This window comes from Apodemus sylvaticus, chromosome 14 (assembly GCF_947179515.1).
Source record: "Apodemus sylvaticus chromosome 14, mApoSyl1.1, whole genome shotgun sequence".
Classification (NCBI taxonomy): Eukaryota; Metazoa; Chordata; class Mammalia; order Rodentia; family Muridae; genus Apodemus; species Apodemus sylvaticus.
This window is the reverse complement of record NC_067485.1, coordinates 34350992-34376980: the sequence shown is the minus strand read 5'-3', so window position 1 is coordinate 34376980 and position 25989 is coordinate 34350992. Positions and strand designations below refer to the sequence as shown.

General features: G+C 37.8%; 1 protein-coding gene across 1 annotated transcript in view; it reads right to left on the bottom strand.

Annotated features, from left to right (window-relative positions):
* Positions 1 to 25989, bottom strand: part of Gmds (GDP-mannose 4,6-dehydratase) — a 579810-nt gene that overhangs the window by 462718 nt on the left and 91103 nt on the right. Inside the window, exons 2-4 of the mRNA XM_052157103.1 lie at positions 19042 to 19086; positions 8717 to 8804; positions 390 to 499 (exon numbers count right to left, since the gene is read on the bottom strand). Coding sequence (XP_052013063.1) covers positions 390 to 499; positions 8717 to 8804; positions 19042 to 19086 — 243 coding nt within the window. The remainder of the gene's footprint in view (positions 1 to 389; positions 500 to 8716; positions 8805 to 19041; positions 19087 to 25989) is intronic.

The following is a 25989-nucleotide window of genomic DNA, read 5'->3' as shown; positions in this document are numbered from 1 at the left end:
AATATATTGCAACCTAAGAATATCCAACAACCCAATCATATAGCCACTACCAAAAATTAACATTAAAAATAAAGGTTTCTAAAATAAAAAAAAAATTTTCTCACAGATTGATACGAAATGTCAAAACACAGGCTCACAACTATAGGGAACAACCTAAAATAAATACAAATTGCTACTCAGTGTTAGTTGAAATTTTGCATTATAATGTTCAGTAACAGAAACCTCATCTTAAAAATGAAAAAAAAAATTTTATTAGGATGAATTCCCTAACTAATACTGTCCACTAAATGTGTTAAGGACTGGTGGCTGTTCTGTGTTAAGACACAATACACCTGATAGAACACGACAAGGACAGAGCCAGAGAAGTCACAGCAGTGAGAAGGGCTTACCTTGACATGGCTCTGAGCACCAAGATTATAGATCTCTGTAGGCTTGACTTCGTTGATGATTTTCACCAGGCAGGTGCTGTCAGTGAGGTCACCATAGTGCAGCTTCATATCTTTAGGATTTAGAAAAGACCATCAGAAACAACAAAATAACAACAACAACATCCACAACAAAAACCCATATCATTCAAGTATGAAAATGAAGGAAAAACAGCAAATGTTCCCAGATGTGATTCCCCATGCCTGAAATCACAGTATTTGGATACTGAGACAAGAAGGATCCTGACTTTGAGTTTAACCTGAACAACTCAGCAAGATCCTGCTTTGAGTACCAATTCTTCCACCAATATGAAAACTGAAACATTGTATTTGATGCCCATCTTATTTGAGTAACAAAATATGACTTTTATCTTTAACAAGCATAAAATGTAGAAAGATTACTCTGTGAGGATTTATGACAGGAAACTCAAATATACTTGTTTAAAGAATTATTATATCCTGAGGATGTTAGACAATTATCATGGGGCTGTAAGAAGTTAAAAGATGTACTATTTAAAAGTGAGATGTGGACAAACATGATCCTGGAATAATGTACATTTTCTCTAAAGAAATCTACAACACAGCTCTTTTGGGAAACTCTGTTCATATACTATTATGTGATTTTTAAGTGCCTTACAGAATAAGTCCTTAAGCTAGCTATAAAAAATATATGGTAGTAACATAACTGCTCAATGCACAACCCATCTAGCCCAAATTACTGTGCTGAAGTTGACTTACCCTGACTTTATTAGTTTAAAAATGTGGGGGAATTAGCACAGGGAGTGACTCCCTGCCACCACCTTCACCACCTGCCGGGGCAGAAAGGCAGCATCAGGTACTGTGATATCCTGAGTTTACAATCTCTGGGGGCACAAACCACCAGGGGTCTGCCTGTGTCCAGGACCTGGGCAGATAGGCGGTTCAACTGTGTGCCAGCCTGTCGTGGGGCCTGTGTCCTATATGGGGATCAGCACAGGGAGTGACTCCCTGCTGCCACCTTTGCCACCTGCCTAAGCAGAAAGACAGCACCAGGTACTGAGATATCTCAAGTTTAAGATTTCTGGGGGTGGAAACCGCCAGGGGTCTGCCTGCACTAAGAACCTGGGCAGATAGGCGGTTCGTCTGTGTGCCAGCTGGTCTTGGGTCACGTGCCCTATGGGGTACTCAGCATTTGGAGGGACTCCCCGCCACGAGCTGTGCTCCATGACAGAGCAGTTGGGGAGCACCAGGTTCACTGAGACAACCCAAGTATAACACTGCTTGGGGCAAAACAGAGCAGGGCTCCAACGGCACACTAAAGGAAGGCAGCACATCAGCAATCTGTGCCAGGGGAAACCCAGTCATCCAGTGTCACGGAAATAGCCTTACAGGCTCACAGGAGGTTGAAGCACCAGCAAGTGACAACAAGACCAACTAACACCAGTGAGAATTAGATGGCTAAAGGCGAATGTGGGAATGTTACTAACAGAAACCAAGGCAATATGGTAGCATCTGAACCCAATTCTCCAATAACAGCAAGTCCTGGATACCCCAACACACCAGAAAAACAAGATTTGAATTTAAACTCACTGGTCATGATGCTGTTACAGGAACACATAAAGAACATAAATAAATCTCATAAAGAAATTCAGGAGAAAAATGATCAAAAGTTAGAAGCCCTTAAAACGGAAACACAAAAATCATTGAAAGAAATTCAGGAGAATATGGGTCAAAAAATAGAAGCAAATAAGGAGGAAATGCAAAAATCACTTAAAGAAATACAGGAGAACTTTGGTCAACAGGCAGAAGTCATGAAAGATGTAACACAAAAATCTCTTAAAGATTTACAGGAAAACACAAACAAGCAACTGAAGGAGCTGAGCAAAACCATCCAGGATCTAAAAACAGAAGTAGAAATAACTAAGAAATCACAAAGGGAGACACCTTTGGAGATAGAAAACTTTGAGGAGAAATCAGGGGCCATAGATGCAAATATCAACAACAGAATACAAGAGATAGAAGAAAGAATCTCTGATGACAAAGATACCATAAAAACCATGGACTCAACAGTCAAAGAAAATGCAAAATGCAAAAGGCTGGTAACCCAAAACATCCAGGAAATCCAGGACACAATGAGAAGACCAAACCTAAGGATTATAGGCATAGAGGAGAGTGAAGATTTACAACTTAAAGGGCCAGCAAATATCTTCAACAAAATGATGGAAGAAAACTTCCCTAACCTAAAGAGAGAGATGCCCATTAATATACAAGAAGCCTACAGAACTCCAAACAGACGGGACCAGAACAGAAATACCTCCCGTCACATAATAATCAAAACCCCAAATGTACTAAACAAAGAAAGAATACTAAAGGCGGTAAGAGAAAAAGGCCAAGTAACATACAAAAGAAGACCTATCAGAATTACACCAGACTTCACATCAGAGACCATGAAAGCTAGAGGATCCTGGGCGGATCTCATGCAGACTCTAAGAGAACACAAATGCCAGCCAAGACTACTATACTCAGGAAAACTCTCAATCCCTATAGATGGAGAAACCAAGATGTTCCATGACAAAACCAAATTTACACAATATCTTTCCACAAACCCAGCCCTACAAAGGAATAAGGGGAAAACACCAATACAAGGAAGGAAACGATACCCTGGAAAAAGCAAGATAATAACTTTCTTTCAGCAAATCCAAAAGAAGATAACCACTCAAATATAAAAATTAACATCAAAAATGACAAGAAGCAATAATCACTATTCCTTAATATCACTTAACATCAATGGACTCAATTCCCAAATAAAAAGATATAGACTAACAGACTGGATATGTAAACAGGACCCTACATTTTGCTGCATACAGGAAATACACCTCAGTCTGAAAGACAAAAATTACCTTAGACAATTCTACAAGCAAATGGTCTCAGGAAACAAGCCGGAGTTGCCATTCTAATATCAGATAAAATTGACTTTCAACCTAAAGTCATCAAAAGAGACACGGAAAGACACTTCTTGCTGGTCAAAGGAAAAAATCTACCTATAAGAACTCTCAATCCTGAACATCTATGCTCCAAATGCAAGGGCACCTTCATTCATAAAAGAAACTTTACTAAACCTCAAAGCACACATTGCACCTAACATAATAATTGTGGGTGACTTCAATACACAACTCTCCTCAATGGACCAATCAAGAAAACAGAAACTAAACAGGGACACAGTGAAACTAATTGAAGCTTTGGACCAATTGGATTTAACAGATATATAGAGAACATTTCATCCCAAAACAAAAGAATATACCTTTTTCTCAGCACCTCACGGTACCTTCTCCAAAATCGATCATATAATTGGTCACAAGACAGACCTCATCAAATATAAGAAGATCAAAATAATCCCATGCCTGCTATCAGATCACTATGGAGTAAAAGTGGTCTTCAATAGCAAATAAAACAACAGAAAGCCCACTTACACATGGAAACTGAACAATACTCTACTCATTGATACCTTGGTCAAGGAAGAAATAAAGAAAGAAATCAAAGACTTTTTAGAATTTAACGAGAATGAAGGCACAACATACCCAAATCTATGGGACACAATGAAAGCAGTGCTAAGAGGAAAACTCAGCCCTGAGTGCCTCCAAAAAGAAAATGGAGAGAGCATACACTAGAAGCTTAATAGCACAGCTGAAAGCCCTGTAACAAAAAGAAGCTAATTCACCCAGTAGGAGAAGAAGACAGGAAATCATCAAACTCATGGCTGAAATCAATCAAGTAGAAACAAAGAGAACCATACAAAGAATCAACAAAACCAGGAGCTGGTTCTTTGAAGAAAATCAACAAGATAGATAAACCCTTGGCCAGACTAACCAAAGGGCACAGAAGCAGTATCCAAGTTAACAAAATTAGAAATGAAAAGGGAGATATAACAACAGAAACTGAAGCCAGGCAGTGGTGGCACACGCCTGTATGCCCAGCACTCTGGGAGGCAGAGGCAGGCAGATTTCTGAGTTCGAGGCCAGCCTGGTCTACAGAGTGAGTTCCAGGACAGCCAGGGCTATACAGAGAAACAACCCTGTCTCAAAAAAAAAAAAAAAAAAAAAAAAAAAAAAAAAGAAACTGAGGAAATTCAGAAAATTATCAGATCCTACTACAAAAGCCTGTACTCAACACAACTGGAGAATCTGGAGAAAATGGACAATTTCTTAACAGATACAAAATACCAAAATTAAATCAGGATCAAATAGATCATCTAAACAGTCCCATAACCCCTAAAAAAAATAGAAGGGGTCACAGAAACCCTTCAAACGAAAAAAAGCACAGGACCAGATGGTTTTAGTGCAGAATTCTATCAGACCTTCAAAGAAGACAACACCAATACTCTTCAAACTATTCCACAAAAAAGAAACAGAAGGAACACTACCCAACTCGTTCTATGAAGCCACAATTACACTGATACCATAACCTCACAAAGATCCAACAAAGAAAGAGAACTTCAGGCCAATTTCCCTTATGAATATTGATGCAAAAACACTCAATAAAATTCTTGCCAACAGAATCCAAGATCACATGAAAATGATCATCTACCATGATCAAGTAGGCTTCATCCCAGAGATGCAGGGATGGTTCAATATACAGAAATCCATCAATGCTATCCACTACATAAACAAACTCAAAGAAAAAAAACACATGATCATTTCATTAGATGCTGAAAAAGCATTTGACAAAATTCAGCATCCTTTCATGCTAAAAGCCTTGGAAAGAACATGAATTCAAGGCCCATATCTAAACATAGTAAAAGCAATATACAGCAAATCGGTAGCCAACATCAAACTAAATGGAGAGAAATTTGAAGCAATTCCACTAAAATCAGGGACTAGACAAGGCTGCCTCTCTCTCCATATCTTTTGAATATAGTTCTTGAAGTCCTAGCTAGAGCAATTAGACAACATAAGGAGGTCAAAGGGATACAAATTGGAAAGGAAGAAGTCAAACTATCACTATTTGCAGATGATATGATAGTCTAAGTGACCAGAGAACTCCTACAGCACACAAACAACTTCAGCAAAGTGACTGGTTACAAAATCAAGTCAAGCAAATAGGTAGCCTTTCTATACACAAAGGATAAGCAGACTGAGAAAGAAATTAGGAAAAATGACACCTTTTACAATAGCCACAAACAATATGAAGTATCTTGGGATGACTCTAACCAAACAAGTAAAAGACCCATAAGACAAGAACTTCAGATCTCTGAAGAAGAAAATTGAAGAAGACCTCAGAAAATGGAAAAATCTTCCATGCTCGTGGATTGGCAGGACTAATATTGTTAAAATGGCCATCTTGCCAAAAGCAATCTACAGATTCAATGCAATCCCCATCAAGATCCCAACTCAGTTCTTCATAGAGTTAGAAAGAGCAATTCTCAAATTCAACTGGAATAACAAAAAGACCAGGATAGCTAAAACTACACTAAACAGTAAAAGAACTTCTGGGGAAATCAGTATCCCAGATCTCATTACTACATTACTACAGAGCAATGATGATAAAAACTTCATGGTAGTTCAATGAATAGGATTGAAGAACCAGAAATGAACCCACACACCTATGGTCACTTGATCTTTGACAAAGGAGCTGAAAACATCCAGTGGAAAAAAAGATAGCCTTTTCAACAAATGGTGCTGGTTCAATTGGAGGTCAGCATGCAGAAGATTGGGAATTGATCCATTCTTATCTCCTTGTACTAAGCTCAACTCCAAGTGGATCAAAGACCTCCACATAAAACCTGACACTCTGAAACTAATAGAAACAAAACTGGGGAAGACCCTGGAGGACATGGGCACAGGGGAAAAGTTCCTGAACAGAACACCAATAACTTACGCTCTAAGATCAAGAATTGACAAATGGGACCTTATAAAATTACAGTTTCTGTAAGGCAAAGGACACTGTCAAAAGGACAAAACATCAACCAACAGATTGGGAAAGGATCTTCACCAACCCTAAATCCAACAGAGGGCTGATCCAATACATACAAAGAACTCAAGAAGTTAAACCCCAGGGAACCAAATAAAAAACCATTAAAAATGGGGTACAGAGCTAAACAAAGAATTTTCACCTGAAGAACTTCAGATGGCTGAGAAGCACCTTAAGAAATGTTCAACATCATTAATCATTAGGGAAATGCAAATCAAAACAACCCTGAGATTTCACCTTCCACCAGTCAGAATGGCTAAGGTTAAAAACTCGGGGAGACAGCAGGTGTTGGCGAGGATGTGGAGAAAGAGGAACACTCCTCCACTGCTGGTGAGATTGCAAGATGGTGCAACCACTTTGGAAATCAGTCTGGCGGTTCCTCAGAAAACTTGACATGACACTTCCAGAGAACTCTGCTATACCTCTCCTGGGCATATACCCAGAGGATTCCCCAGCATGCGATAAGGACACATGCTCCACTATGTTCATAGCTGCCTTATTTATAATAGCCAGAAGCTGGAAAGAACCCAGATGCCCTTCAATGGAGGAATGGATACAGAAAATGTGGTATATTTACACAATGGAATACTACTACTCAGCAATTAAAAACAATGAATTCATGAAATTCTTAAACAAATGGTTGGAACTGGAAAATATCATCCTAAGAGAGTTAATCCAATCACAAAAGAATACACATGGAATGCAATTACTGATAAGTGGATATTAATTAGCCCAGAAGCTCTGAATTCTCAAGACACAGTTAGCATATCAAATGATACCCAAGAAGAGGGAAAGAGAGGGCCCTGGTTCTGAAAAGAGTTGATCCAGCATTGTAGGGGTATACCAGGACAGGGAAATGCTGAAGATACAATTAGCGTATCAAATGATTCCCATGAAGAAGGAAGAAGAGGGCCCTAATCCTGGAAAGGCTTGATCCAGCATTGTAGGGGAGTACCAGGACAGAGAAAAGGGAGGGGGAAAGATAGGAGACTGGATGGAGAGAAGAGGACTTATGGGACATACAGGGAGGGGGGAACTGGGAAAGGGGAAAGCTTTTGGATTGTAAACAAAAAATATAGAAAAAGAATATATATATTATATTCTGAAATTAAATGTGATACGTCTTAAAAATCTTTTAAATACTGATAATATAATGCTATAAATGAAAAACTCCATAAAATGAAAACAGTTTGTGTACAAATTATTTAAAATATTATATAAATTATATATATATGAAACATTATAAATTCTAAGTGATTCTGGCCCTTTTTATAAGCCATCTTATTAAAAATCTGAAAAAAATCAAACTACAAATTCATTCAGCATATAGTAACTTCTTAAACATTAGGTAGAAAGTCTTTTCTGTGAATATATGGGTCACCTTCCTGATGATATCAATACCTAAAAGTAACCTAATCTTTGTCTCTTCTTAAACATGAAGTCTAAATCACTTTGGGGGCAACAATCTCACTGCATCATCCTTGCTGGCCAGAAACACTAAGTAACACATAGATTGAAAAGCCCTGTGTCTGAGGCTGAGCTATGTCCTTACCATGGTATCTGAGAAGGTAAGTCACAATATTTCTGTGTCTTCACTTTCTCATGTACAAAATATTCTCTTTATCCACCAGTATAAGGAGATCAAATGAGAAAATACTGTAGCATTTTGATGATACTGTTCTGCACAAACAAACAAATTAATAGCAGCAAAAGTGAGATAGCTGCTAAATCCTGATATTGATTATCTACAGCAATTTTGGTATCATTTGAGTTATCATCAAGATTTAAAAGTATCATCAATAATTATTTTAAAAATCCAATGTATATAAAGTTACCTGGGTAGGGAGATGGAAAGGACTCGGGAGAAGGGAAAGAATGTGTTCAAAACAGACTGCACAAATTTTTTTTAGGTAACATTTTTAAATTTTAATTTTAAAAGAATCTTTAAAACTCTTAGAATAAGGCATATGAATGAATCTTCAAAAAATATCAGTGTACAAAGATCAGTTACCTTCAATAAATTGAACCAAATATAGAAACAAGAGTGCTATTTTAATGCAGAACTGCTGTTTTGAGAAGGAGCAGGGATACCTGAGCTGAAGAAAGCTGATCAGAGTGATGCCCCCTCCCCAGTCTCTAAAAGCTGTCTACACAATATTACTCCAAGAACCAACCAAGATGGCACTAACTGAGGGCAGCTGTTGGCAGCTTCCCACACCTGCAGTTCAGCTCCAGTCGTTCCTGGGTGAGTAAGTGTGACTAAATGGGATGAGAATAATGAGATTTGAAAATATCTTAACTAAACATAGGAATCAACAGAGAAATTAGAGAAAAGAATTACTTACTTCCTTCAATATGAGCCTGAGGATTCTTATATAAATGTTCAATTCGGCCTGTATTAAATGAACTAGATCGCCGTACTATTCCATGGACCTGAGTTTTAAGCATAAAAGAAAAAAAGCAAATTATAAATATGAAATGAAGATTAACACACAACTAAGAAGTTCATTTGCTAATGAAAAGTTCTAGAAAAACCATAAATAATAGTACTTTTAGATGAAATTCATAAATTATGAGAAAGAGTTCCACGGTTTAGTTTCTGCCCAGCCACTGCCTGTGTGCTATGAGCATACTGCTTCTGACTTCATACATGGTTTCTACTGTCAATCTAAATGTAAGTAATTAGATAATTACAAGACGTCATGCATAGTTACAGATACTCAAGTTTGTCTTCTAAACATACATGGTCATACTGATGACAAAAGTATCTCTGATTTGAAAATGAAGACAAACTTGAGACTGCAGCTATAAAACTGTTTTTGACCTGTTTATCACAGAGCATAAAGCTTCCACATTTTCCCCAAGTTCACAGTGCTACTTCAAATTATAGCAAGTTCTGGATTGCTAAAACTGAATAAAATCAGACAGCAGTTGCTGGTGTGCAGCTGTATGGAAAAGTTAGAAAGACAGACTATAAAGATTAAGGAGGGTATTTATATATTACTAAATTTAAGACACAAAAGATTCAAAGGTTAAAAAAACTTAAAAAATAAAACCTTGACATGGCCATGTTCACTGTGAAGGGATAAAGTCACTGAACAGTAAGGCATACCTGTCTGATACTAAAGAAAAGAATGCTGTGTCTGACACATGAGAGAAATTGCTCCACACTTGGTCCCACTTCCTCCTTGTGTCAAGATTTCTCCCTCTGCGCTGCCAATGCTAACAACAGCTTATGTCACCATCTGCCCAGGTTCCAGTTGCCCTGGTAGCAGTTTTAATCCTTGACTTATTTTAAAAGTGCTCCTTCTAATGTTGGGTAGATTTGTTTGCAGCTGAATACACGCCTATATTTTAACTCAATCGTTTTCTGTCTATTTTAAACCAAAATTAATCCCTGGCATGACTCAAACATTCCAAGTGCAAAGGGGAATTATAAGCATATAAGGCTTTCTTTTAAACAGGAAGAAATGTCATTGCTGTTTCATATGACATACACTAGAAACTGACTTCTGCTAAAGACATAGCACACCCACAATTAGTAATTAACTCTTTTGCCAAAAGAAAAGCACATAACACCATTTTCCAAATTAACAAAATTTAAGAAAAGTTGGTAAATAAGAAAATACCTTAGGAAAGAAATGTTGTAAAATTCACTGGCATTTTAGGAGGCAAACATAAAATTGAGGAACCATTAAATTACTATGCATTATTAAACTCATAATGAATTACATTTCAAGATTTCCAATTTTACAAGTTGATATTGAATTATAAAGTTAAGCCAATATATAATACTGATGAATATTTTTAAATAAGGGACAATTTCACATTATATTAATGCATAGGAAACTTGGTGTTTAAATCACAGTTACTTCTAATATACAAATTTCTCCAATATAAGTGTTCTACTATATTCAGTAAAAATTTTGCTTTGGTCTAAAAACATAACTTATTTGATAATTAAAATATAATTATTACTTGGGCTGCCTTATCTCAATTACTGAATTCTAGAGAAATCACATATTTCAATAGGCAAGAACACACAGAAAAATGCCCGAAATATAAAAACTTGAAAGGCTTTGATAAAGAATATTGTACAATCTTAACAGACTTGGAAACCAAACCCAGTCAAGCAAAAAATTTAATGTGACATCTACAAAGACAATCAATAAGCACTACTTTTTGTTTTGTTTTTCTCTAGTGAAAAAAAAATGTTTTAATTTCCATTCACTCCCAACTTTTGGCATGTGTGTAAAAGGGAAGAAAGAGTTGCCAAATACTTAATCCATGACAGCAGGTATTATTCTAAGAACTAATGAAAGCTGAGTCTGTCTGCTTCTAAGGCAGGTGAAATACAAACACTAAGACAAGCCAAAATGTGTGCAAACTTCATAATCTAGTTAAGAATTTAAGATTAGCAGTTTTCTCTTTACAGAAAGAAAATAGGTAGGTCTTTTTCCAAGATTGGGGTAGAAAAGAGGATGTGAGTTAGGAAAGCAAACAGAAAATAAATAAGCCAAGTGACCTTTATAAGAAGTTAATCAGAATTGTAACTAATTATACTAGCTCAGGAACATCTAAGCACTTAAGTGGAAGAGGATGCTTTTACAAACCTCATGCCTCAGTCAATTATCAATATCAAAGTTTAGATGGTTTGACTTCAAAATGTTGAATTGAAAGTAGGCACTAAAACATGGAAATGTGGGGAGTTTTTTCCATTATTTATTGATCCACATCACTGGATTTCAAATTCTCCAGTATCTAAATTGTTCTTGGAGGAAGATGGCTCCTAGGAATGGTTAGTGTCATTCATCTTTGGAAAGTATGGATCAACGAGATTGTACCAACAACTGGTCTTCAGTCGTGGTAAGTATAGCAGATCTTTACAATCACCATACCACAAATGAGAGCACTGTCTGACAAGGCATAGCTGATGCATAACTCACACAGCTAAAGGGCACACTGGTTTTATCCTGACAGTACACTGGGCAGTTTAAAAATTAAATCTATATGGAGATTGGCCTTTTTACTAATCAAAGTACCAAGCTCCAAAAACAACAGACTTGAAGAATATCTCAAAATGCCTCACATATAAAGGAAGAAGAAGTCCACCACATTCTAATACATTCCCCTCACGTAACACTGGACTGTTTGAATTGAGTCTCTTTTCTGCTTTGACACTCCATTTTAGGGACATGGTCATGGTTTCTTTCCTAGAAGGGAAATGCAAATGAACTTGTTCTTGACATTAAATTCCCAATACTGTATGTTACTGTTGCTTGTTTATTAAAAAAACAGATTCTGTTCTTATATTCACAGTTAATGTTATCCTTGCAGAGTTCAACTTGTTTTTGTTTTAGTATTAGACTTTATTTCTCATATTTTTCTCTGTGCAAAATGAGCATACTTTGTAGTGGTCACCACACTGTCAGCTATCTAAAATTGTGGTGCTGAGAAGGCAAGTCCACACTAGAATATACTTCCATACCAGGTTTCATTACTATTGATCTTCCCTTCTCCCTTGTAGTGGCTATTCATGATTGTCAACTTGACTATATCTGGAATGAACTACAATCCAGAATTTGAAGGCTCACCTGTGATCTGGTGAGGCTGGGAGATACAAGTTTCTGACCTGGATCTCAGCATGGAGATCTTGAAGCATAGGCTATTAGTCCCAGAAGATTAAGACAGGAAAATCTCCAAGTTCAAGGTCATCTGGGTCAAACCAAGTCCCAGATCCAGGCATGGTGGCACATGCCTTTAATATGGGCCACACCTTCTATTGGAGACCAACCTAAGCACATTGGAAGAAGGAAGATTCTCTCTCTGTGTGTGTCTCTCTCTCTCTGTCTCTTTCTGTGTCTCTGTCTGTCACTGTCTCTCTGTGCCTCTGTCTCTCTCCATCTCTCTCTGTATCTCTCTCTCTCTGTATCTCTCTCTCTGTATCTCTCTCTGTGTATCTCTCTCTCTGTATCTCTCTCTATCTCTCTGTCTCTGTCTCTCTCTCTCTTTCTCTCTCTCTCTCCCTCTCTCTCTCTCTCTCTCTCTCTCTCTCTCTCTCTCTCTCTCTCTCTCTCTCTCTCTTTCGCCTGCACATTGCCTTTTGGGACTGAGTAACTACTAGATCCTTGGACTTCATTCACAGCTGCTGCTGAACATCGTTGGGAGTTGAAACTACAGACTGTAAGCCATAAATAATTCCCTTACTATATACCATAAGTTCCGTGTTCTAGAGAACCCTGACAAATACAGAAATTGATACCAGAAGTGGGGTATGTCATTATAAACATTGCTTTGTCTATGCTGCCTATTATAATAACTACAATCACCTTGTCACTGGCAATTCAATGCTGCCACCTGGCCTTTTTTTACCTCGGAGTGGGGGGGGGGGAGGGAATTAAATCCACTGAATTTAATTCATCCAGTTGAGCAGCAGCATCTCCAACCCTAAGGTCTGGCACAAGGAAAAGGGCAAGAACAAAACTCTTCAAATGTGCTGGTGCCCCTCTCACCACTTTGCATCTCATAGGACTGGTGAAGGGCATATCTTCTGGACCTTCCCATTGTAGAGGATTAGGTTTTACACAACGTGTCCTCTCTGGCATTGCAATTTCCCTAAACCTTAAAATCCCTTCATCAACACTAAGCCAAGGGATCAGGAATCTCCAACTCTTTTTCAGTAGGCCATCTTTTAATAAACACTTTAGCCAACCATTCAAACAAACTTCTGACACCTTTTATTTTTTTAACTGTGTAAGCTTCCATATTAAACCTAGAATCTCCACTCAGAGGGCCCATGTCAATAAACTCAGCCTACTCTAGTTTTATGTCCCTTCCACCATTATCCCACACCCTAAAAATCCGTTCCAACACATATTCCTCAGACTTCTGTTTGAATGAATTTTCAAACTCATTAAGCTCCTTAGTAGTATAGCTCATTTCCTCATGGACTACACTTTCTACCTCCCCTCTAGGGGCCTATTTTCCTTGAGTCTTGTTATAGGTCTAGAAGAAACTATTGGTGGGCCTTGAAAAACATCAGTATTGTCTTGTCTGGCATTTTCTGCAGTGAAAATCACTGCTGCTTTATCAGACTCTGAGGAATTAATTTCCTCATGTAGGGAAGGCATTATTTCAAGGGGTGGGGCTGAGGGTACTAGTTCCTCATGTGGGGCAAACCCTTAAGAATCTGAAGATTCAAAATTCTCAACTTCAACAGGGTCTTCCCACACATTCCTATCCCAAATTATAGGATCCCATTCTTTGCTATTTACTGCACTTATTTTAACCCTCTGAGGCTGAGACTTGAATTTTCACTGTAATTCAGCCAACCTTATAATGAAGGTTTCAGTTTGATTTTCAGCAACGTGAGCTCTATGGCTGCTGGAGAGAAGATTCTCTTCAAGAACACACTTAGCAACATTAGATTGTTTTCTTGCATCTAGAGCTATTTGATTTTATCACACAACTCCTCCTTTTCCTTGTTTTTCCCAAGATGCTAAGAGCAATGAACCAGCAAAATAATTTTCCAATTTTTTTCCCCAACTTGTAGAAAGTTTTGTATACCAAATCACCTAATTCATCAATATTATCAAAGGCATTAGCTTCTTTAAGCTTGAAATATAGTTTCAACCACGGATCTTCAATATTCTCCAAGCTCCTAGGAGGGAGAGAATCTGGAGAGGTTTCAATAGTTGAAGGTGCTGGTGAATTATCAAACCAACTCCAGATTTTTAAAAGATTCATCCAGATTTTTAAAAGAATCCTTTAAAAAGATTCTTCTAGAATTACTCCTGGTGCCAATTTCTGTGTATATCTATAGCAATTATACATTCTGGAATTGGGTAAATGACCACAGGATATGTTCAGGGACCTACTGGACCTACTGTCAGTTGGACACCAGCCAAAACTCCATTAATGATTTGTCCTCCATAAGCCCCTACTTTAACTGGAGGGCCACAGTGTTTAAAAAACAGATTCTCTTCTTATATTCACAGATGTTAGCTTTTACAGTTCAACTTGTCTTCTTTTTTTTTTTTTGTATTAGACTTTATTTCTCACATTTATTTCTCTGTGAAACATGAGCATACATTGTAGTGGTCACCGTGCTGTCAGCTATCTAAAATTGTGGTGCTGAGAAGGCGAGTCACACTAGAAGGTACTTGCAAAGCAGGTTTCACTACTATTGATCTTCCTTTCTCCCTCAAAATATGAGAGAATGTCTAAGTTCTAGGATCCTAGGCAAGAAAACATACATGCTTTCAATACTGTAATTCATGAGTTAGACTACAGCATCTTCTACAGTATGTGTCCCTGCTTGTACCCAGTCTCTCAGCCTGCCCCTCATATCTCTCTCTCTCTCTCTCTCTCTCTCTCTCTCTCTCTCTCTCTCTCTCTCTCTCCCTCCCTCCCTCCCTCCCTCCCTCCCATTCTTGTATCAAGAGGCACCTGGTGTCTCACAGAGATCTCCTGGCTGTTTCAGGAATGCTTTCTCACTAAGCTTCCCAGGAATCTTGGTCAATAGACAGATGTGCTCATCATCCCTACTTAACAGACAAAACAAACAAACAAAAACAAAAAATTACCAAGAAATCTAGAAAACAAGTTTTAGATTGGTCAAGAAATTTGACTAAAGATACAGAGCCAAGCAAGAACAGAGGATTTAGATATAATAAGCTATCCAGTACCTAAGTCCCAAGGCTGATTGCTATAAGGACTAGACTGCTTATTTAGCTTCTTCTTCTTCTATGCTATATAAATAAAAGAGATATGGACATGGAACTATAGCAAGGTACAGAATATACATAGTACACACACACACACACACACATATAATATAAAGTGTCCCTGGGGTGACTGTCCATAACACCTGACAATTCTTGATTTTCTTCACTATGAAGATATCAGCAGGTACTAAAGAATGAATAAGGAGTCAAACATTGTAACACATGCCTATAATCCCAGAACATGGAAGAACTGGGGCAGAGATGAAGCGTATGTGTATGTATGTATATATATATATATATATATATATATATATATATATATATATATGTGTGTGTGTGTGTGTGTGTGTGTGTGTGTGTGTGTGTATACACACACACACACACACACACAGAGCCAACTAACTGCAGCTGTGTCTATCTGTTGTGAACAAGAACAGACTTTTCCTTATTTCCTAATTAATACAGCTGGTTGTGTAACATTTGCATTATGCTGGATATAAGAACTATCCTAGTGATGATTTCATATACACAAAAATATGTATAAGCAATATACAAATGCTAAAACATTTTATATAGGTTGTAACTTGAGTGTCCTCAGACTTTGATAAATGTACAGGCTCCTGGAACCAATTCCCTTGCAGATTAACTAACTGTATTTCACTTCTTTATTTTCAAAGGCCCATGGAGAATGTGTTCAGATGCAAAGTTTCAGTGACCACATTAAATAGCCATGCTCCAAGCTTCAGAAATCTAACAGTACGTAGATAAAGGAATAATTAACTCTTATTAAGCATTATATTAATAAATGCTAGACTGGAGAGATGGCTCAGTGTTTAAGAGCACTGACTGTTCTTCCAGAGGTCCTGAATTCAGTTCCCAGCAACAACATGGTGGATCACAACCACCTGTAATGGGATCTTATGTCCTCTTCTGGTGTGTCTGAAGACAGCTACAGTGTACTTATATACATTAAATAGATAAATAAATGCTATTGCTTTGCTTACATGTTGCTCCATGATAAAAGTTTTCTAAGCCTGTTCTAACTTTTTTGTTGTTTCTTAAGTACAGTGAGAACAAAGGGGCTTATGTAACTGTTTTATTTTGCCCACTGACCTGGCTCTGATTTTCTACTGGCCTGCTTCACCATGCTGGTCTCACTGTATCACTGACAGCAAATCAAAGTCTGCCTCTTCTATTCCAAGAACACAGCAGCTTCAGTATTGTGCCTCTCACGGGGCTAACCTAGTCCTGGCCCACACTTGACTACCAAACCTAAGTTGTTTCTAGTTATTTCTAAGCTTCCTACTTCTGAACAGAAACTGAATTTGAAAAGAGTCAAAGAAGGTCAGAGGAAAGGGAAGCAAGATGCCTTAGCACATGAGAGTATATGCTGCCAAGCCTAATGACCTGAGTTCAATCCCCCAGAAAACAGAATGAGCTGCCACAAGTTCTCTTCTGACCTTTGCACATATGCTGCAACACAAACACACGCACATGAAATAAAAATGTTTGGTGTAATAACAGTTCAGAAGTAAGATCCAACATGTTCACCCAGTCTAGTCATTCACTATACTTCATCTGGTCCTTTATACAGTCGTACCATATCTGTTCACAGGCAGATAGACAGCATCAGCAACAACCAGGAATATGTAAAAAAAAAAAAAAAAAAAAAAAAAAAAAAAAAAAAAAAAAAAAAAAGGAAAATCTCAAACTTCTGAAGCAGACTCTGTGTGTCAGCCCTAAAAATTGGGAGTGCATTGAGGTAGAAGTCTGTATTCATCCAAAATTGCTGTCACTAACTCTAGACCCAGCTGTGGTTGGCCATGTTTCCAGTCATTCGATTACACACAGTCTAACTCTACCCTGCTCATGATCTTGAATAACCAACAACTATGACTGATAATTCTGAAAATTTTCAAATGTTGTTTATTTTTTATCACCCTAATATTTACTGTGACCAAAAGAATAAAAAGACAAATTCTAATTCACTATCAGACTCCTCTTAATAGATCATTCTACAATTATATCAATCATCTCTTAAAATTGTGAGCAGCTCATTGAAATTAATACAGGATTTTAAAAAAGAATGTTATTCTTACAACCCACACACATCTCACACTGTTACCACGTTGTGTGGAAGACTTCCTGCTTGTCTGCTGAGTCTTGTCTTATCTCTTCCCCTGAATAACTAATCCTGCTTCTTTCTTACAATTTATGGATCTCACCAAATTGTGTCTGTGATAAATTACTCCCAATTAACAGTGATTTGAGAAGTAAGTCTTCTGCTGTCTTTCTATAACAGAATACAATGTGCTTTTTAGCTTCAAATGCTAATAGAATTTAAACATTTGCAGCTAACCAGGCAGTCCTAAGTTCTCATTGTGTCTATTTACAAATCTTGCATACTGCCTGTCTTCTAAAGCCTATTTCCTCAATGAGACACCTAGATAGAGCTTTACTTCTCCATGAAAGTCTTCTCTGCCTTCTCCAAAAGCAACACATGTGCAACCCTCCTGCTTGCAAATGATGAATGCCTACACAGCATGACTAGACCCAAGCCCTGCCCACCCACTCGTCCACTCATTAGAAAGGCATATAACCACACGCTCCCTTGTCTACAGACTACATCAGTCACTTCTAACTTCATGTCTACTCCTAGTCCCACAGGGTCACCTCTAAGTAATCACAATGTGCCTGTGATTAGAGCATCACTCAACACAACTCCGTCTTCATCAGTATAATGACTGGGCCTGTCCAGCTCCGTACCCTAATTCTCTGGTAACTCACTCCCATCACTGGCAACCATACATCTTTGAACAGCTGGTCACACATATCTGAAACAGAACTTTAGATGTATCCCTACCATATTTTCCTGATACTTATTAACATAGTACCTTAAAATATTGACTAAACAACTTCTTCCTAAAACCAATACTTTTACACTACTTTTACACTACCTGCTGAAAATCACTTTGTTTTGTTGATTAGACTAAATTACTATAGCAATCTATTCCTGTAGACATATTTGGACAAAGATACTCCCATAATTACATGTGTCTTACTTTGATATTGAAGATATAAAACTACTATAGAACAGAGACAGTTCTAAACACTGCTGTGACTTCTTATACTCAAAGCTATCAGAAAACATTGAGTTGTAATAAAAAAAAAAAAAACCAATTCCATTTTCCTTCAAATCCTGCTAGCAAGCCAAATTCTTCCATTTCTTTTCCATTTGTGCAACTGAACATTTTTATACAACATTGCTACAATTAATGATAGTAAAGAGAAATTGTAAAGCTATTAACACAAACATTTCCAAAGCAGTTTAGGATATGTGTAAGCCTGTAAGTTTTTATTCTGTATAGATCATGAATATATTATACATAAGCACCTGCAGAAAATGTTCTTTAAAAGAAAGGAATATTCACTAAACTACATGAGATTTAATATAAATTGTTTCTAATGTTGAAGAAGAAAACACAATGATAATAGCAGCAACAATAGATCTGACAGATTCGTCTTCCATAAAAGATACAGCTGCCTGTTAGAAAGCAAACACCTCCAGGTGTAAATCTTTCATGTAAGCTTGCCAAAGATCAACTTCTAGTTTATTGCTCTGTGCAATTTCCAAATTAAGTGACTTTACCATGAGTGGAACTTTTTAATGTAGCACATTACATCATAAATGAACCCTCACACTCATTAGTCAGGTTCACTCAGGCTGCTGCTTTATCAGGGAACAAGGGAGACATGCAGAAGAGCTGAAGCCCATGTGCTCACAAGATAGACAGCACAATGAGCTGGCAGCATCCCCGGCGCCACGGCAGAGCCATGCTTGGATTCTGATTTGTTATCAGAGTTTCCATGGAAAGCACATAGAGGAAACAAGGCAGCTGCATCCTAGCAATCCCCAGCAACCCCAGCAGCACCAAGTCACTCACCTCATATCCTTTCTCCAACAGGAATTCTGCCAAGTATGAACCATCCTGGAAGAGACGGGAAATTGAGAAGGGTTAACCAATGGTGAAAGGTACAGAATGGTGATCTACTCTAAGAGTTTGGAGACTATCATTTGAAAGGAAATTTAAGCCAGGCAGTGGCGGTGCACGCCTTTAATCCCAGCACTTGGAAGGTAGAGGCAGGTGGATTTCTGAGTTTGAGGCCAGCCTGGTATACAGAGTGAGTTCCAAGACAGCCAGGGCTACACAGAGAAACCCTGTCTCAAAAAGAAAAAAAGAAAAGAAAAAAGAAAAAAAAGAAAGTAAACTTAAACAGAATAAAAATCAGAACAACCAAAATAAAAACAAAACTACTAATGCTAAAGACAACAAATACTGAATGCTTTTCCACTATTCATGGAGCAGATAGTAGCCCATGTAAGTATCACTGAAGTCAGGAAAAATCAAAGCCCAGGCAAATAATTAGAGCAACAGAGAGAGCACGACATTTCAGAATCACATGGATCTGGGTTCAGGTTTTGCCACTTACAGATTATGTGAAATATACAACTATGTTAGCAAAGTAAATTGCCTTGGTGCCATAGGAGTACAACATTCTGGTAGGGACAGTATTTAATAAAGAAACTCTGGACTTCCAAGGGGAGACAGAGAGCTGAGAATGACTCCACAGAACTGTGGAGAAGGCTAGAACTGCTATGTAGGATGGTGAGTACCTCCAAGGAGGTCTCAAGGACCAAAGTTAGCAGCTAAGCCCTAGAGCTGTAGACAGTCAAGTGAGTTTAGAGGAGTAGGAGTAGAGGATTCAGAAGGTTTACAGGATGGGGTACAATGAAAACTGCTTGATCCTATATATGTGCATATATACAAATGTCTGAAGAGGAAACTGTTGCTATTTGATAATATAATAAATACATGAGTTTATCTTACAATATGCAGTAACTCCTACCTTAAGAAAGTTATCTAACTAAGCACTGGGAGTCTCAACTGATAATAATTATTTTAAAATTTTCTAGATAGGAGTTCCTATTTAAATAATTTCATGTCACTTTAAGAGGGAAAATATGACATTTCTAAATAAATGACTCTGAGGTCAAAAGTTGAATTATTACTATTCATGGAGTATTAGCTTCCCTCAGAAAAGGGAGTTGGTCTTGTACTTTTGCATAACTGCTCTTCAGCTTTCTGGCCCTATGTGGAGTCCCTTCTATCCAACTCAGACTTAAATGTTAAAACTAAGGGTACAATTAGTGCAAATATGTGTCCTGAAAAGTAGCTTGAGTATGTGGGTTTTCTTGGGTTTCAAAAGTTTAAAAAAGCTTAAATTGTCTCTCTGAAGTTCAGAAATCCCTACCAGATATTCCAGGAGAAAGAAAATTGAAGCAAGTCTCAGTATTACCATGATCCGACCTAAAGCTGGACCTAGAGACATCCTATGGGCTCTGAAAATGACAGGGCTGCCAAGCAAGCATTTAAAAAACTGGTGTAAAAGTCCTACATGAACTCATGCAGAATGGTGAGGGCAGGAATACAAAGGACACATTCTGTGGTTCATTAAGAATTCCAGCAGATTTTCTTCTGACTTCTTGACATAAATATTCTGGTTTATAGGTTCATGTGGAGAAGAGAGTTTGGCCTTTTCATTTCAGTCTCACAATGTATGTAGGTTTTTACATACATTTAAATGCTGGCTAAATCAAGTCACTGACTGATTCAAGCCAGGACAAGCCAATCTGGAAGTTTTGTTTCCTTTTTTGGGGAGTGGGGTAGTCCTTCTTCATTAATAAAAACAAAATATTAAAGAAATAGCTGCAATGATAGTAATTTGACTCTAGCCTCTAAAGTCCTAGAAAGCAGACTTGCTTTTGTTACAGTATTGTTACCCTGAAGCTGACAACACTACACTTTCTACTCTTTATCCACTTTGAATAAAACAGAATGATTTATGTTCTACCATACTCACAGAGAAAAGGGGCAGTGGGAGTGGGGGCTTGTGGTAACTGTGCTGGACCTCCCTGGGTAGGGAGAGCTGTGATTATTCAGAAAGCTGATGTGAAACAGACCTGACTAGGACTGAACTCTGTCAATAAGGTCTTGTTCTTCTCACCCAGGCTGCTCCTCAAACTTTCCAACCACACTGGAACATTCTGAACCAGCAGTGGCACTCACTTCCCCCTCGTTTCCTTGCCAGGCCCCTCCAGTGATAGGGCCCAGGCTGCACAATGAGTGGGAAACAAGCCGAGGAGCAGGGCTCTTGGTCTCAGGCCCAGGGTGCTCAGCTGGACTCCCCCTCATCCTCCCCACTGGCCCTGGGGGACTCCTGGGAGACATGATATCTGAGCAGGCAGCCAAGCCAGCAGGAGGGCTGATAGAGAATGCTCCAAACTAATGATTGAAATGTCGCACCAAGAACAAATAAGTAATATTAACTCCAGAAACCAAAGAAAATAGGCTAGATCTACTCATTTGCTAGGACCCAGTATTAATTCCAGTCAGGTTCAAATTTTGCTACTAAAAACTTTTTAATTAGAGAGATAATGTCTCGACTGTGACCTTTTTAAATTTAATTCTTCATACGGTTATCAGAGGTATTTATTTTATATAAAATTCCATACAATTTGAGACAATCACTATGGCTTCACTATTTTCAAAACACAGAAACCTTTTCTCTCACACAAGAACTTGGTAAGAAGAGTTAAACAGTCATTTGGCATCTCAGATAACTGAGATGGAGTTTAACATCACACAATTAGAGATGAAACTAGCACTAGAATCCAACTCTTTCACTATATGAACTAGAAAAGAATCACCCTCTCTATGCTCTTGGGAGCTACCAAAACATGTCAAAACTCAACAAAGTAATGAAAGACCACTAAAGGATTCATTTTCAAACTAACTTGATTTGGTCCTTTTCCATTACAGGGTGTTTTATGGATCAAACAGTTTTAATCAAGTGACCTAAATACAAAGAAATCCTGTACTTTTTAGAATACTCTAGAGCTCAGAAGAGAAAAAAGATGAATGCCTAGGACTTCTCATGTCTTGGATCTGGGCATGTGTACCCCCATGAGGCAACACAGTGCTGTGTGGAGGGAGTGTTGCTTTGGTGGTACATACATGTGGGAGGGATGATGCCTCCAAAATTCCAGGTTTCTATGTGCCTGATATCGCCCATGTATGTATAGATTGGTAAGTTTTCATGGGGCAGTGAGAAATATTTCACAAAGAGTCACATACAATTTAAGCATTGTTCTAGAAGGATTATATTTCAACTATCATATGAACACTATGTAAAACTCTAGATCTACAAACACAGAAAAGGTTACCCCTTTCTATCAATGGCCATAGATGGGAATTGATGGTAAAAGGTACTACTGGACTTCAAACTCAATGGGCAGACAAATAAGTAAGTGTTATCATTCTATAACCAATACTAGTTAGTGTTTCTATTCTGTTTTCTATCAATGTACTTGCACCTAATGTGGAGAAGTGAAAAGGGAGAAAGCAGGAGAGCTGAGCCCATCTGGAAGGCATACTTCCATTTAGGCACCATTTGGGAGCCTTTCTGAAAGAATGAGATGGAAGAAATCACACCACTGAAAAAGGGCAGTCTTGCTAAAGCAGGTCTCATCTGCTGCCCATGGACTGCATGAGGCTGAGGATATCTCTGAATGTGGCATAAAACAAACGAAAACTTGTTTTAATTTCATGATATATATATTTTTGGGGGATTTTTAATTGAATTATAAATGGTTCTTAATCATATACTCTGTGCATGTAAAGATACAGTATCAAAGGTTGTATATGCCTGTAAGAAACTGAATGTTAAGAGAAAGTGCATGTTTACTGTGCCTTCCACATTCTTTCCCTATATATATTTTAACTCCTCAAAAAAGGACTGACAAGGGTTTGAAGCCAGCCTGAGCTACAGAATGAGTTACAGAACAGCCTGGTCTACACTGAGACACTGTCTCAAGCAATAACAATAATAATAAACATACCCCGCAAGAGCATCTTTTCAGCTAATCACTACTACAGTATCAAGGTATTCTGTACTTCTAATAAGAACTATATCACCTCAATAATTACAGAGGTATGCTGTTTTAAATCAGATTGAAATTTTCTAGTAATTTAATGAGTGAACTATGGAGTATCCAGGAGTAGAATGTATTTAACTAGTATTGACACATGTATTGGTTCATGTTTGTAGCAAATCATTGGACAATATCTATGTCAAACTCAGGATTCAAAAGACCATGGGGAGCAATTAATCTAACACTCTTGTTTTACAGATCTGGAATATGTGATTCAAAGAAGTTAAGTATTTAGTGTAAAGTCACACACTGGGAGAATAGAACCTGCATGTCCTCACAACATGATGTTGTTGCTGTTGTTGTTGTTGGAGGGGGAGGGGGAGGGGAGGGGGAGAGGGAGTGGAGGGGGAGGGGAGGGAGAAGAGGAGGAGGAGAAGGAGGAGGAGGAGGAGGATTAGGGTTAGGGTTAGGGTTAGGGTTAGGGTTAGGGTTAGGGGGAGGAAGAAGGAGGAGGAGGAGGAGGAAGAGGAGGAGGAGGAGGAGGAGGAGGAGGAGGAGGAGGAGGAGGAGGAGGAGGAGAAGGAGAAGGAGAAGGAGAAGGAGAAGGAGAAGGAGAAGGAGAAGGAGAAGGAGAAGGAGAAGGAGAAGGAGAAGGAGAAGGAGAAGGAGAAGGAGAAGGAGAAGGAGAAGAAGAAGAAGAAGAAGAAGAAGAAGAAGAAGAAGAACAACAACAACAACAACAACAACAACAACAACAACAAGAAAAGTCTACAGAACCCCAAAGCTTAGAATTCTGCACTAAAATTGAAACAGTTCATCATGAAGGTGTACACTTGTCATCCCAGCACTAAGAAGGGTCAGCAAAAGGATTAAAAGAGGTAGCCTGGACTACATGTACGACAATGGCTCAATAACACAAAACTCAAAGTTTAAACCCTGTAAAAGGAAAAGAATAAACTACTGAGAACAGCTAAGTACTTAAGATACTTTAAGGCACTTCTGTATGATGGACAGGAACAAAATCAATCATGATGAATCAACAATAAGAGACTAAATAGTAAGAAGATATTTCAAAAATGTATTCCCATCATAGTCTTTAGAATTCAAAATTATTTCCCCGTACAAGTTGCTATCACCAAAGAATAGACTTTCACTTCCACTTACTTTCTTGTAGAGAGGATAATAGTAATTCAATGATGGCCAACCACTTCTGAACAAAAGAGTTGTCTATGTCCAGCCAAGACCCTCTGTAGCCACCTTTCTTTCTCTACCAGGGAAAGGGCCTTCTAAGCAGGTCTTCCTGTCTCATAAGTACTGAGAAGGAAGAATGGCTTTGCAATCAAGTCCTGGTTTCCTAGTGATGGCTGGTTTTAATACATGGGTTCCAGAGGCAATTCATCTCTAGTCATCCTACACATTGTCTATTATAATCCAATAGCCATATTTGAAGGGAAAGCCCAATTATACCTAACATTTCAATCTATTAAATAGCAAACATCTTTTTTAAAAGTAAAAAATGTTCCAATAAACATGCTAATACAATTCAGAGAAACTCAAAGGACCCTACCCCCAGACAAAGAACTATAGGTAATTAATGACTGCTGAGAGAAGGAGAATCAGTCTTTTCCAGAAATACCAAGGGTCAGCCTTAAAAGTCACATACATCCAAGCAACACTAAATTGTTGCTTCTAAAGGGTTGCAATATAAAGAGTCGTACTTGTATATCTAGGTGTTATACATGCATACATGCATGCAAACATACATACATACATACATACATACATTCAAACTTACATAGTGTGTATGTTAAAAATAATCTAATCAAAGAAAAAAAGTCTATGAATTTGAAAGGGGTTTGGGGGAAAGAATAGGAGGAATAGGAGGAAAGGAAAGGGAAGGATAAAATGATGTAATTACATTTTAATGAAATTTTTTTAAAAAATACTAGTAAGGAAGAAATGACGCTTTCCACCAGACAAAGGAGCACAAAGATAATTTTAAAGGGATCAAATTACTAATGAACCATTCTAGTGTTGTCTATACTATATGCTGCCCAAACTTGTTTATGTAACACCTAAAATGTGACAATTTAACCCTTTGGTAAGATAAGTGAGCTATGGACTCGCAACCAATGATGCTTGTCAAATATTTAGACATGTGTACACACAGTTAAGAAAATGGATTAGAATCAAAAATCTATCCTAAATTAATGATTGATGATCCAGGAGCTAAGATCATGAGTTCCTTTTTATCTATCTTTTCTACTATCTAATCAATATATTATACTATTATAATAAGGAACATCAAATATTTATACAAATTTTTTTAGTAATTAAAAATATTAGCCGGGCGGTGGTGGCGCACGCCTGTAATCCCAGCACTCTGGGAGGCAGAGGCAGGCGGATTTCTGAGTTCAAGGCCAGCCTGGTCTACGGAGTGAGTTCCAGGACAGCCAGGGCTATACAGAGAAACCCTGTCTCGAAAAAACCAAATCCAAAAAACAAAAACAAAAAACAACAATAATATATATATATATATATATATATATATATATATATATATATATATATGTTATGCTTTGAAGAGCATAAAATGTACAGAACAATCTGGATGTAAGAATATTAAAATAACAATGGTATTTCAGAAAGACTGAAGGATTTTGAGTGTGATATTGCATACCATTCATCTGGCAACTGTTAATTACCTTCTCTCCTATTTTCCTAGCAGCTTTATCTACTTTGTCAATCAGTTTATTTTGAAAGTATCTAGAAAACAGGAAACTAGCTAATTTTTATTTTCCACAAAAGCCAGTCAAAAACTGATTCAATAGGGTTTAGATCAGTAAAGACCCAGCGATGTAGTTTGAAATCTATGTTCCTTCTAAATTGCAAATGTTTG